This window comes from Ostrinia furnacalis, unplaced genomic scaffold (genome assembly GCF_004193835.3).
Source record: "Ostrinia furnacalis isolate ACB-3 unplaced genomic scaffold, ASM419383v2 OfSCF1649, whole genome shotgun sequence".
NCBI classification, from domain to species: domain Eukaryota; kingdom Metazoa; phylum Arthropoda; class Insecta; order Lepidoptera; family Crambidae; genus Ostrinia; species Ostrinia furnacalis.
This window is the reverse complement of record NW_021131888.1, coordinates 7524-21528: the sequence shown is the minus strand read 5'-3', so window position 1 is coordinate 21528 and position 14005 is coordinate 7524. Positions and strand designations below refer to the sequence as shown.

At 39.3% G+C, this 14005-nt stretch overlaps 2 protein-coding genes across 3 annotated transcripts in view; one reads left to right on the top strand and one right to left on the bottom strand.

The window, feature by feature from the left end:
* The window catches only part of LOC114353288 (galectin-4), a 47877-nt gene extending 37169 nt beyond the window's left edge, over nt 1-10708 (bottom strand). The window contains exons 1-2 of one of the 2 annotated variants that reach the window (XM_028305227.1): nt 10403-10708; nt 1611-1699 (exon numbers count right to left, since the gene is read on the bottom strand). In XM_028305227.1, coding sequence (XP_028161028.1) covers nt 1611-1699; nt 10403-10426 — 113 coding nt within the window. In that variant the 5' untranslated portion in view covers nt 10427-10708. The remainder of the gene's footprint in view (nt 1-1610; nt 1700-10402) is intronic. The other variant, XM_028305226.1, reaches the window with a different exon arrangement.
* A 78-nt stretch (nt 10709-10786) lies between these two features.
* Nucleotides 10787-13574, top strand: LOC114353291 (dnaJ homolog subfamily B member 14-like). Its single transcript, XM_028305231.1, has 4 exons — nt 10787-11460; nt 12106-12215; nt 12754-12891; nt 13375-13574. Exons 1-4 carry the CDS (start codon nt 11124-11126, stop codon nt 13456-13458), a joined length of 669 nt encoding a protein of 222 aa, XP_028161032.1. The 5' UTR covers nt 10787-11123; the 3' UTR covers nt 13459-13574.
* The last annotated feature ends 431 nt before the right edge of the window (nt 13575-14005 follow it).

Sequence of the window (14005 nt, the reverse complement as noted above, 5' to 3'; positions counted from 1 at the left end):
TAGTAGTCTTTATTACAATGGAAATAAGGTTGTGTTTGTCGTATGCGGGCCGCCACCAACCGGCCTTTTGTTTAAATCATGTTCAGCAGTGGACAATTGGTCATCCTATGGCTAAAATGATGAAGGTTGTGTTGACTTCCTTTTGGCCACTTTGAGTGTCACGAACTATTTGACGCTGACTGTACNTCCGGCGCCGCTGCCGCGCCGCTGTTTTCGAGAACCGGTCTATTTGATTTTACGCATAAGATCCTGCCGCTCCCGCCCCGCCGCCGCTCCCGCGCCGCTGCCCGCTAAGTTCGAGGCTGAGGCCTAAAGCGTGGGGTCCTTGACTAAAAAACTGATTTAGCTGGATGTTGCAGAAAAAGTCAGGAGACTTTTGTTGCTAAAGGGGTTTGTATTTCACAGTTTTTACACGCAGTAGTTTTCAGACAGTGGTTGGAAAGGGAATGTGTAAGTAAATGGCCGTGCAAGCAACACGGACGTAACGTGTAGCGCCATCTATGGTTCTTTATATGAATTAGTTCGTTACTCTAGTTCAGTCTTTCCCAAAGTGGGCGATAACGCCCCCTTGTGGGCGCTGCAGGCTTAAAGGGCCCCCCGTTAAGGTAAGAGACCCAGAAAAAAAAATCGGGACGTTGTGTAGAGGCTTGGGAGGCGTCATCTACTAGGAGGACTCGTGGACACCGACTGAGCTCGACTCTTGACTACAAAAATGGGGGCGCTAAAAAATAATTTATTCTCAAAGTGGGCAGTAGACTAAATAAGTTTGGGAACCGCTGCTCTAGTTAGTTCGGTAAGAAAGTGAGAAGAACCATAGATGGCGCTTTACAACTGTTTATGGAGATGGCGCTAAACATGTAGGTATTGGTTTGGAACACTGGGCCTGACTGGCTGCTTCTGGACCCGACTGTCCTTTTCTAAGCCAGACTGTCCACTTCTGGCTCAGAAGCTACACTTGCGAGCAAAACTATGGAATCACTTACATGAAGTTGTTTCAACGCGAACTTGTGTACTAACGAATTTGTTAGTAACAAAAAAGTGGCACCATTTTAAAGATTAAACTTTTATCTTTAGGGGGTAAATAGGCAGCACCTCGCAAACAGTTCATACATGGCTTTTTCGTTACTTCTTCACATCAGCCGGGATATCTTTTTAAATACTGGTGTGATTTAAATGAATTTGGTATCAATTTAAAGATAAAAGTTTAATCTTTAAAATGGTGCCACTTTTTTTGTTCCTAACAAATTCGTTAGTACACAAGATCGCGTGGAAACAACTTCATGTAAGTGATTCCATACTTTTGCTCGCGAGTGTATAAGTCTAGCGTTTAACAGTCAGTTTTTAACCCATCAAACCCCAAGCGGCGATAATCAATATCTTGTATCATTAAAGTTCTAAGGTACAAATCAGCTCATTGTTAACAAAATAGAGCAATGTGTTTTGGGCAAAATTTCGTCATTTTTACGTTTGCGCACGTCTATGTTATTTCACCAGCGACGGTCGACTCACTAGTGGCATGCAAAGGGGAGCAGAGTTCAATTACTCCAGCTAAAATATGAAGGGCGGGGTCAAATTGACCCCTCCACATCCTCGCCGGGTTAATACCTTACCTCTGGGCGCCTGGCGGCACGTTACCCTGGACGCGGATCATGCGGCCGGGATACATGCCCCCCGGAAGCGGGTACAGGCATGGTATTACCTGGAAATAAAGATTAAATAAATTAACCTTGGACTCGACTCATAAAATTTTGCAAGTAGACTATTAAAAAGCACTTTTACACGTCCCAGAAACCCCTAAACTTAGCAAAGCTTGTCCTATGTGTACTAGAAAAAGAATATAAACGTAGGGTAAACCGTATAGCTATTGCCCACTTAAAGATTTCAAACACATTGAAATGAAAAATTAAAGAAAGTATTTTAAGTATCGACCATTTATGACTTTTTTCTTATAACTCAATAAACTGTTAAATAGAATATTAACAGTTTTTAGTTAAAACTTACGTAACTTAGAAAATATTGAAATAAATTTAAAATCCTCCAAAAAGTACAGTCATTGCCCATTACTTACACTAATTGCCCACATCAAAGCACAGTAATTGCCCAGTATCTTAAAACAAAATAATCAATTTTAAAATAACAAAATAGGCTTTAAATAAACAAAACAAAACATTAAACTTAAATTCTAGTAGTACAGTCTTCAACATTTCAAAATAAATTGTGTTTGGCCTTATTAACATATTATCAAATATTTCTTGAGCCAGAATCGGTAGAGACAGAATCATCTACTTCAAAACATAGATGACGCAAAAATTTGAAATTTATATGTAAATTATATATGTATTTATTTTTTTATCTTCTTTGATATCAGTTCAAGTGGTTACTCAGAATGTTCAATTAGCTGTTGGTTATTTATCCCTAAAGTTGTATCTATTTCCTTACAATTAACATTTTCACTAGTAGATTTAACGTAGGATTTTAATTTTTTGTATTTGCGTTTGAATTTTTATCAATTTTTTCAAGCCAAACCATATTTTTCAGCAATTCATCTTGTAGATAAATTGTTGGATACATCTTGTACAGCTTCGATCGCTTTTTGCAAATTTTCTATGCTATATTGAACTTTTGGAGTCTTTGGCATACTGAAAATGAAACATTAAAAGCCATTTCAATATTTATGCCTGTAAATTGCAAAACAAGTCTAGCAATGAGCAACTTAAACACTGCTACTGCATGGTGGCAACACTCTAATAATAATTGCCCTGGGCAATAACTATACATTAACATATGGCAATAACTGAAATGATGGTGGGCAATAACTAAAAATATACTGATTTACGTGCAGTGATTACCCACCCTTAAAATGACCGTTAGAAATCAAATTTCATCAGTTATTTTCATTGATAATGGAGAAAACACTTATAATTTCATCATGACTATACACCATTACTTGAATATTAAATAACTTGCAAAAAAAATTTAACCTCTAAGCAAGTAATTCCTTAGTAAAATTGTTAAAGTCTTTACCTGTTTGAGTAACATTTTCACCCGTCTTGACAAAATCCGCCTTAACTGTTTTTTTTAAGTGTTTCCTGTTATAAATTTTAAATCTACTGTACATTGATCTCGGAGCCATCTACTTAGTAAATTCAAATCTAACTAGAGTGATTCAAAGTCGGCACCTGACAATATTATTCTTAAAGCGGGCAATCACTACCAGTGGGCAATCACTCTCTGGTTTACCCTACTTATAATACCACAAAATATCTGCTATGCTATGCTCGAAGTTTCCCTATTGCTAAACTCAAATGGCAGTGGGCAGGGCACATAGCTCTTAGAGCTGATGACCGTCAGGGCAGAAAAATACTCAAATAGCGACTACGGTTCTGCAGACGTAGTATGAACGCTGAGCAGGCATCCTACTAGATGGACCGACGATCTGGGGAAGCGGACAGCGCAGGACCGATCGTTGTAGAAATCCTTGGGGGAATCCTTTGTCCAGCAGTGGGAAGACCGCCTAAATTGTGCCTTGAATATCTTATGATTACTATAGGTCAGCAGTTCCCTAATGGTTTTTTTTTATGCTAGCCAAGGCAGGTATTTGACCGCAATCGCACCTGGTGGTCGTCCGCGGAACCCTGGGGTTCCGTGGAAAGGCAGCAAGGGTTCCGTAAAAAATATTATCCCACGTTTCGTGACCTACGTTGTTCGCTCGCACCGACTTGTTTACGCACAAGGGAGGGGCAGGGCGTGCGGGCGGAGTAGTACGGGGGTTCCGCTAGGAAAAGTATAATCAATTAGGGTTCCTTAACAAAAAAAAATTGGGAAACCCTGCTATAGGTCCTAACATTTGGTGATATGTGATACAGCGCATTTTAACTGGTTTCATTTAATATTATTGACATTGCAGTAACCACATAAGGACCGAACCATGACATCTACGTTATTATAACGAATTGAGAATCCTAATAATATTATACGTCGCTCGAAGGCCATTTTACTAGTATGGAAGTGATAATTCAAAGTCAATTGTGTTTTCTGCGCATATAACATACAAAACTTGACAATAAAAGTATGATATGTCACGTCCACACATTTATGATTCACCATCATGAGGCCATTTACGCATGTATTCACAAACGATGCTTGCGTATGTTCAGCAAATCGAACGCACAGCGTTGAATAGGGTGTGTGATTGGTTCGTGTGTAACCCTGTGCGTCCACGCGCACTATGAGACCTCATAGTAACATTTGTGAACACGGGCATTTAATATCTATTGTAGGAGCACGAGCCAGGGTTGCATGATTTAAATCAAGTTGATTTAAATCATGATTTAAATCACGATTTTTATTACATGATTTTTTTAATAAAAATCATTGATTTAAATCAATGACCGAAAATGGAATTAATGAAAGGCTGGGAGTTAATATTAATCAACTGTAATGTTCGAAAACAATGTTAATATTAGGTGTTAATGTATGAAATTGTCGTTTTGTATGGAGAATCTGAAAATTTTAATTTTTTTATACAATCACATTTGCGATTTTTAATTTAACCACATAATTAATTTTTTTTGGCGGTGTTGCCTGCTCCATACATCAATTCTACGTAAATAAAAATGTATTCCGTAAAAAAACTAAAGAAATGATCGCAGAACCTAATAAAAATCAAAAAAAATCAAATTAATCAAAAAAATCGTGATTTTTTTAAAAAAATCTGATTTTTTTGATTAAAATAAAAAAATCGTGATTTTTATCCACCCTGGCACGAGCACGACCCTCTCTAATTTACCAGAGGCAAATGGAGGATTTGGTCTACACTCCCCACGCTGGCCAGACTGCTGGCTCACAGCTTAATAAACTTGCAAGGGTTTGTCCTAAGGAGGATCAATCAATAAAGCTATAGATTATTAAATCATCATCATCATTTCAGCCACAGGACGTCCACTGCTGAACAAAGGCCTCCCCCAATGATTTCCACATCTCTCGGTTAGTAGCGGCCTGCATCCAGCGCCTTCCTGTTACCTTTATGAGGTCATCGGTCCACCTAATGGGGGCCTGCCCACACTAAGTACGTCTTCCGGCCCGTGGTCGCCACTCGAGAACTTCGAGTTTAAAAAATAATTTGAAATTTTTATTTTGAACCCCTTATGAAGTATGGTCACGGGAGGGATAGTCCCGTAACTTTTCGTTCCCACCNCAAATTAAGTTTAGCATTTTATACGTAAAAGTAAGCTCTTGAAGTCAAATTTCAAATAATAAAAGAATGATGGACATAGCTATACTATGAAAGAAATTACATAGTAATGAACATTGAAGAAAAAAAAACGCTAATTTCATACCTAATACAAATTTCATACAATTTTTTGGGTAACAAATGCCTAACGTACTATATCAAGTACAAATTATTTTGACCGACCATGAACCTCATAAAATACTAAGTTTCTTTTTAAATTTTGTTTAATTTACAAAAACTATAATTTATATTTACTGATACATTTAAAAAACAAGACAAAAAACCAAAGATTACTTTGATATAAACAGATAAACTATCCTCGTGCCAGCCGGCAATCCGACCCCGTGACCATTTTGCGAAAAAATGACACTGACACTGACAGTTGACGTTACCTGTCTAACATGGCGGAATTGACCATAGAGTATTGAATGAGTATGGTCATATCATTTTTGCCATTGTAAAAAAACTACCCGGTAAATGGGGAATGAAAGATTTGTACTTGGGTAAGTACATTCGGCAGTTACTCTTGCTATGTAGTTTAAATGTCAGGTCTGAACTACTATCCTTAATATGTACTTGTACAAGTACGCGGGGACTTACGAGGTTATAACCCAGATCAACATAATATACGAGGTCCACACGTACGAAGTCGCGGGCGGCCGCTAGTTTTCTAATAATCTGTCTGACGGACAAATAATTGAAATTTTGTCATCTAGCCTATTATTGCTCATCGTCATCAACAACTTTCAGCTTATGACAGTCCACTGATTCTTGCCTAGAATGCGCGCCATTCGTATCGTCAATTTTAGACGACATTAGATGACAAATGTATGGACTTATCGTATCGTCGATAAATTACCGTGGCCTAATTCACGTATTTTGACAGTCAAGATCTCGGTAACGTTCAGAAGTCGTCCTATTGAAAAACAGTTCTAAATCCGTATTCACAAGGGTCATTTTGATAGAACGATTACGCGATAGGAACGCAACTTAGTGTTTTGTTGTCGTTAAGTTTTGTTACGTGAATAAGGCGCTGGTCCAGTAGCCTAACCTAGCTGGACTGGACGTTAGTCTCCCTCACAGAACACTGCATCATGCTATGCGTCCGTGCTATCTCCCGCGTTTTATCGCGCGAACAGAGTCAGTGTTAGTCAGTCAGTTGTATTTATGTACCCATCTATCTATCTAAACATCACATTATTGGGTCATATGGGTCATCACCATCATCATCATCATCCCAGCCAAAGGACGTCCACTGCTAAACATAGTAGACTAAGAGCTAGTGAACGCCAGACCTACTTCATTTTATAAAAGCTGAAAGTTTGTCAGCATAATTATGCTCCCAATAGGATATAATGTTGGTGAATTATGAAGTTTGGGTCTTGGTGGCTTTGGGAGCTACCCTAAAAAAACTGTTTGGCAAGGAGTTGGAACTGTCAAAACTGTCTGGCTGTTGGGGAAAATACTTCTAATTATACGTTATTCCGGGTGTTATCCCTTTTTTTCGTCGGAAAATGCTTTGCGCATATCCACTGGCCGATGGCGACGGTCAGTGAGTTATGTGGAACTCTTCCTTCCATGGGCCTACCCACTAAAACCCGATGTCTTTCGTGCCCAAATTGCCCAATGAAACAGAGCCGCAAGTAATTGTCCTAAAATTGGACATTCTTCCGCGGCTAACGATGTTCGCCCAAGGCCAACCCAGCCGGTCATGGTCAAGTAGACTGCAGTTGCTTCGTGCTTATTTGTAAAAATAAAACTATCCAAGGTTTTTAGTGTTTTACAATAATTGAAAGTTTCTAATAAACGATAATGAATTTGAAATGAAATTGTTGTTTTTAGGTTCGTTCTGTGAGGCACCTAACTAGAAATAACATTATTTTTAAAGTGTACACTGTCATTATCATCATCATTTCAGCCATAGGACGTCCACTGCTGAACATAGGCCTCCCCCAATTCTTTCCATGTTGATCGATTGGTAGCGGCCTGCGTCCAGCGCTTCCCTGCTACCTTTACGATGTCATCGGTCCACCTTGTAGGTGGACGTCTCACGCTCTGTTTTCCGGTACGCGGCCTCCATTCCAGAACCTTGCTGCCCCATCGGCCGTCAGTTCTGCGTACTGCCCTGCCCATTGCCACTTCAGCTTGCTAATCCGTCGGGCTATGTCAGCGACTTTAGTTCGTGTAGTAAGTGTACACTGTAGATAATATATTATCACATAATGGATGCATCAATTAATGGGCCAAACTCATTTCCTTGTTAAAGAAAGATAAACTAGTTTGTCACTAAATGACTCCACATTCTGTCATCATAATGCAATTTACCACCAAGTGAGTGAGCAACAACAAAATACATATCTATAAAAGTGAAAGGTCACTGATTGACTGACTCACTCATCACGAAATCTCAGAAAATACAAGGGAGTCTCAAACTTTGCATGGGGGTTCCTTTTAGAATGTAGGTTCTCCTCACTAAGAAGGGTTTTTGAAAATTCAGCCCCTAAAACGGGATCCACGCGTACGAAGTCGCAGGCGCGGCCGCTAGTATATTTTAAAAGCGAAAGGTCATTGACTGACTCACTAATCACGAAATCTAAGAAACTATAAAACCTACAAACTTGAAATTTGTCACGTAGGTTCTTTACATAGCCACATAGGGTGTAGATATCCGCTAAGAACAGATTTTACGAAACTCCACCCCTAAGGGGGTAAAACGGGGTCCACGCATACGAAGTCGCGGGCGGCAGCTAGTCACCTATAATCACGGAACAAATCTACTCATATGCCCGTATTCACACACATTACTATGAGGTCTCACAGTGCGCGTGGACGCACAGAATGACACACAAACCAATCATAGAGCTCTATTAAACGCTGTGCGTTCGATTTCCTGCTTCAATTAAGCAAGCATTGTTTGTGATACGGGCGATAGTCTTCTTACTGATTGCAGGATATATCAAGAGAAAGAATAGTCTTTTCAAAAAAACCGTAGTAATAAATGTGACATAATAAAACTTTTATCTTTAAATCACAGATTTAAGGATTACCTTAATCTACCTTGTACTGTATAGAGTAGATAAAATAAAAAATAAATAGATAATATCTCTTCAAATAAAACAGCCTGTCTTATATGGTTGCAATAAGAACTATTATACAAAAATACACAGTCTGACATCTGGCCACCGCGCATTACAACAGTAATGTGTAAACAGATAAAAAACAATAATTTGTTTGTAAAAAAACAATAAAGGAGGTAAACTCAGTGCTTTCAAGCAAGATGGAAAGATAAAGCAGCTGTTAGAGGTAAAACCATAGGAATAACCATGGCTAGGTCTCAGTGAGTCATGGTTATAGATAAACTTATTACTGAACAACTGTCCAAAACAGATAATCATATTATCTAATATCCAAACGAAAAATATAGACATTGCATGAAATAAAGATTTGAAATGTTGTCCTGACTACAGTTCTATTCATAAATAAAATTACTTATTGCATTCATCGTTTGGCCTGCACACTGAATGATAAGAAGGTAGTTAGAGTTAATGACAGTTTAATATTAAACTATTTAATTTTATCAGTAGTCTGACTAAGATATTAGCAGCTTGGCTAAGAAATAAGCTTTTTTAAGCAAGAGTACTAACTTCTTGAATTCTAAAATTAGTTTCAAGATAAAAATAATTGCCACAGATACGCCCACAGCATACAAAAGGTTAATGGAAAAGATAAATAACTTGTGACTATAGTCTGGTCCGGGAGCACGTAGAATTTTGTCCCATGACCCCAAGCTACCCATCCTTATCCCTCGCGCGTAATTATATTGCTGTCGCGACTGTGCGATCGGCGCTCGCAGTGAGTGTGCGAGCGCGACAGCAACATAATTACGCGCGAGCGATAAGCTTGGGGTCATTGGACAAAATTCTACGTGCTCCCGGACCAGACTATACAAGATTGGAAGACAAATACACAAATTTTTTTATACATAACAAGGCAGGTTGACCACAATCGCACCTGGTGTTAAGTGGGACGCAGTCTAGGATGGTGCATATCTGCCCTGTAAGTGCCTATTCACTCTCGCCTTGAAAAGGCCTGGATTATAGTCTTCGGGAAAGAGCAGGCAGCGAATTCCAGCCACTAGCTGTTTGCATTATAAATAGACTTATTGTTCATACTCTTTAGTTTATTTCCCAAATTCAGAAAAAAAATGGATGCCCTAAATTCAGTTATAGAACTAACTCTGGGCAGGGACTCTACAACTTAAAACAGGTGTATTTTCTTCAGTAATTGATTATTTTAAATGAAGTTTAATCTATATATATAAAAGAAAGTCGTGTTAGTTACTCCACTTATAACTCAAGAACGGCTGAAACGATTTAGCTGAAAATTGTCAGGGAGGTAGTTTAGAGCCAGGAGAAGGACATAGGATACTTTTTATCCCGTTCGAAATAAAAAAAAAGTCTGCTCATTTATTGCCATTAAGGCGGAACAAAGTTCGCCGGGTCAGCTAGTTAAGTATAAAAGTTAGTTTTTAGTATAGAGAAAAAAGAGTTAAAACAAAAATCACCATATTCTTATTTTTTACAAAGAAAACAATGAAGAATTCAAATTCAATTGTAAATGAACTAAATAAATATGCAAATTCAGAATTATCATCACTCTACGAATGGTACCTCCCAATGGCACATTAACAATTTGCACAATCAATTTTAGGTCTAAAAATTGGCTCAATTAGTAAGAAACTTAACAGATATTGTCATGGTCATAGTAATAGACATTCTTGACATGTATTACTCATAGTCATCTTCTACATTGAAATTATGAAATTACAGGATAACAATTTTAATTCTTGCAATGCATTTTCGTGCTACACAATCTATGTAAGAGGAAAACTCGACCGTAGAATACGTGGTTTACCGTCTTTGCTAACGGGAAAGACCCATTAAGCCCCGCGCAATATTTTCTCTGAGCACAAAAATCGACTTTTTGTCTACACACTCAGAACAAATCAATGTTGGATTGCGACACATTTACAATGTAAATATTGTAAGCAGTCACTCCTTATTGTTCTTCACGTCCTTGAAGACGCCGAAAATANCGAAAAGTCTTTACACGCCAAGTAATAGCGTCTACAAGGCAAATATCACTATACAAATACAAGAAACTACTTACTGGATTGTAGATCGGTGCTGCCATGGTTTACAAAGTGTCCACAAGCTGGATAGCTGCTAAATAGGTGTCAAAACGTCCGCACAACGTTCCTGAAGAATTACACTTAACAATTACTGCATCAGATACGCCTAATGCAAAAACAATATAAATTCCGATTGACCGAAACCGAAAAGATCATTCGTCATACGTCATATGACAGCGGCCAAAAGAAAGACGTCATAGTTTTTTTTTAATTCGTTCAGAAATATAATTCTGACATGACGTGGTTGTGTTTTTGATCAATGAGTATGATTAGAGACGCAAAATCCAAAAATAATTTGAGTTAAACAAACCCCGTCCGTCTTCTTTTGTGAAATTTTCACAGCAGAAAGATGTTTTCGTCGGGATTGGATGGAAACAGATGGAAAGGATTGTTTTTCCACTTCACATTTTATGTTGTTGTGGCCAGAGATTTTGTTGTGGCCATTGGCCATAACAATATCAACTCATTTCCTTCATTTCTGATCATAACTAATTATTGTGTGTCAGTTGGCAGCAATGTTATTTTGACGCATTATGTACTTTTGATCCATTATGAATTTGTTCTAAGCCCAATTAATCGCAATAAAACTACATTTACACTAATTAAATTTGCGCAGCAAACTTAAAAGTGTGTTCTACGTCGTGTGTCCATCATTTTGGGATCAAAAACACGCAGTTTGCGTGTTGGAACTGAGCAAAAATGACGATTGAAGGTAACAAGGACGAGGCTGACAAGTGCTTAGAGATCGCTCAAAGTGCTTTTTCTAGTGGAAATGTTGAGAAAGCTGAGAAGTTTTTGCTGAAGGCCGAGCGTTTGTACCCTACGCCTCGCGCTAAAGAGCTTTTGACGAGGGTGAGAGCTGCCGCGGCTTCTGGAAATGTACCAAAGAGGACACCACCTAGCAGTCCAGGGCCTGAGGAGGTTCGAAGAAGGAAACCACCAGCTCACCAGCCTCCGCAGAGAGAATACACCTCGGATCAGCTCGACGCTGTGCGCAGGGTCAACACCAAGTGCAAAGACTATTATGAAATCTTGGGTAATGTAACATACACTAATTTAATCAGTTACTTCTGCTTTGTCATTCTTTATATTAAACGTTTTCTTTGTCATAGTTAAAAACCTGTTCCTAGAACAGATTCAATGACTATTTATACAAAGCAAAAAATTGAAACTTTTTTTTATCACTGAACATAATCTAATCTAATTATATTTGTGTTATTTCTATTTACATTTCAAATAGACATAAGTCTTGACATGATCTACCAGTCAGGGTTAAATCTTGCATTTCCTTTTATACATGGACCCAAAAAACAATTTAAAATGATTAAATCAGGGAAAATCCTTGAATAATTTATTCAAAACATGTTTAGCCAAAACAGTAAAACTATTTCCTTGTCCTTTGAAATAAAACAGAAAAAATATTTATTTCTTTAAAAAAAAATTGTTGTGGTCTAAGGATTGAACTCACTATCTAGGGAATCCTAGCAAATATAGAAAATCACTTAATATGTTGGTTGATAGAGGCTACAATAGCCCAATATCAAATTCATCATCATCATAATTTCAGCCACAGGACGTCCACTGCTGTAGCAGGCTGCATCCATCACTTTCCTGTCATATATCAGACTACCAACTAACTTTTGCTAGTTTGATCCTGTCTCAATAAATTCTTAATTTTCAGGGGTAACTAAAGAAGCAACGGACTCGGACATCAAGAAAGCGTACAAGAAGTTGGCGCTGCAGCTCCATCCGGACAAGAATCATGCGCCCGGAGCTGCCGAGGCTTTCAAGGTCAGTGTCAATCACTTCTTAAACTACAAGAGAATCAGTCATTTGCAAAAAGGTGACCTTATAAAAGTACACAAAGTGACAAGCGGATTTCCTGTGTCAAGCTGCTGTACTGTTATAATTATTATCCTTAAATATTTAACCTGCACCATCTAGTTCCAATCACATACACATATAACATTTGAGTCAATTTTTATCATTGTACTATTGTATAAGCACTTTTACCTGCAAAACCTGGGATAACATATTAACAGACACCAACTCTGAAAAGGGCCTACATACCTAAAAACACTGTCTCATGTCCACCCCTGCAGAAGTCTGCCATACAACTGTCTCTTTTTACCCGTAATTTGATAGATGTCACGTGACAGCCTATCACTTGTGTGCGTGAGAATGTAATAAGTGCTCCCTCCCAAAATTCTGGTCAAAATTGAATAAATGTTTTTGATTTGATATTTTAAGATTTTATTATCATTATATTTATATCTAGTACTTCCATATAAAATCTTGCAATAGTAATAAAGAAAATCTTTCTCCTCAGGCCATAGGCAACGCAGCGGCCATCCTAACAGACGCGGAAAAGCGCAAACAGTACGACGTGCGAGGCGAGGAGCCGACGCACGCGCCGCAACAGCAGCAATACTACGCGCGCGGCTTCGAGTCGGACTTGACCGCGGAGGAGCTTTTCAACATGTTCTTCGGTGCTACTGGTCAATATTACGGTATTAACGATGTTGGGCACGAGCAAAACACATTTCCATGCGCCTGACACACACTATACCCTATCTCACGCTCTACCCCCTATCTCACACTATAACTCCTATCTCACACTGACCCCTATCTCACACACTACCCCTTATCTCACACACAGGCCCCTATCTCACACACTACCCCCTATCTCACACACTGACCCCTATCTCACACACAGACCCCTATCTCACACACTAACAGCTAACTCACTCTACCGCTTATCTCAGAGTGTCAGTAACACATTCACCCTTATCTCATTGTATAGCACAGTCCTCAACCCATCCCCTTTATTGGACCCACGATTATAATCATGCTCTTTCTCTCTCACACACACTCGTGCCCTCTCGCTCTATCCTTTCCCGCTCGCAGCAGCAGTACTGCGCGCGGCTTCGAGTCGGACTTGACCGCGGAGGAGCTTTTCAACATGTTCTTCGGCGCTACTGGTCAATATTACGGTATTAACGATGTTGGGCACGAGCAAAACACCTTTCCATGAGCCTGACACACACTATGCCCTATCTCACGCTCTACCTCCTATCTCACACTATAACCCCTATCTCACACTGACCCCTATCTCACACACTACCCCTTATCTCACACACAGGCCCCTATCTCACACACTACCCCCTATCTCACACACGGACCCCTATCTCACACACTACCCCCTATCTCACACACTGACCCCTATCTCACACTAACAGCTATCTCACTCTACCGCTTATCTCAGAGTGTCAGTAACACATTCACCCTTATCTCATTGTATAGCACAGTCCTTCTCAACCCATCCCCTTTATTGGACCCACGATTATAATCATGCTCTTTCTCTCTCACACACACTCGTGCCCTCTCGCTCTATCCTTTCCCGCTCGCAGCAGCAGTACTATGCGCGCGACTTCGAGTCGGACTTGACCGCGGAGGAGCTTTTCAACATGTTCTTCGGTGCTACTGGTCAATATTACGGTATTAACGATGTTGGGCACGAGCAAAACCCCCCTATCATGCAGCGCCTATCTCCCAGCAACTTACACAAAACCCCCTATCAA

Excerpts from the sequence above, each read along its gene's own strand:
- LOC114353291 (XM_028305231.1), top strand. The coding sequence starts at position 11,124 with ATGACGATTGAAGGTAACAAGGACGAGGCTGACAAGTGCTTAGAGATC. Across the intron at positions 11,461-12,105 it reads AGACTATTATGAAATCTTGG|GGGTAACTAAAGAAGCAACG; the intron begins GTAATGTAACAT and ends CTTAATTTTCAG. Across the intron at positions 12,216-12,753 it reads GAGCTGCCGAGGCTTTCAAG|GCCATAGGCAACGCAGCGGC; the intron begins GTCAGTGTCAAT and ends CTTTCTCCTCAG.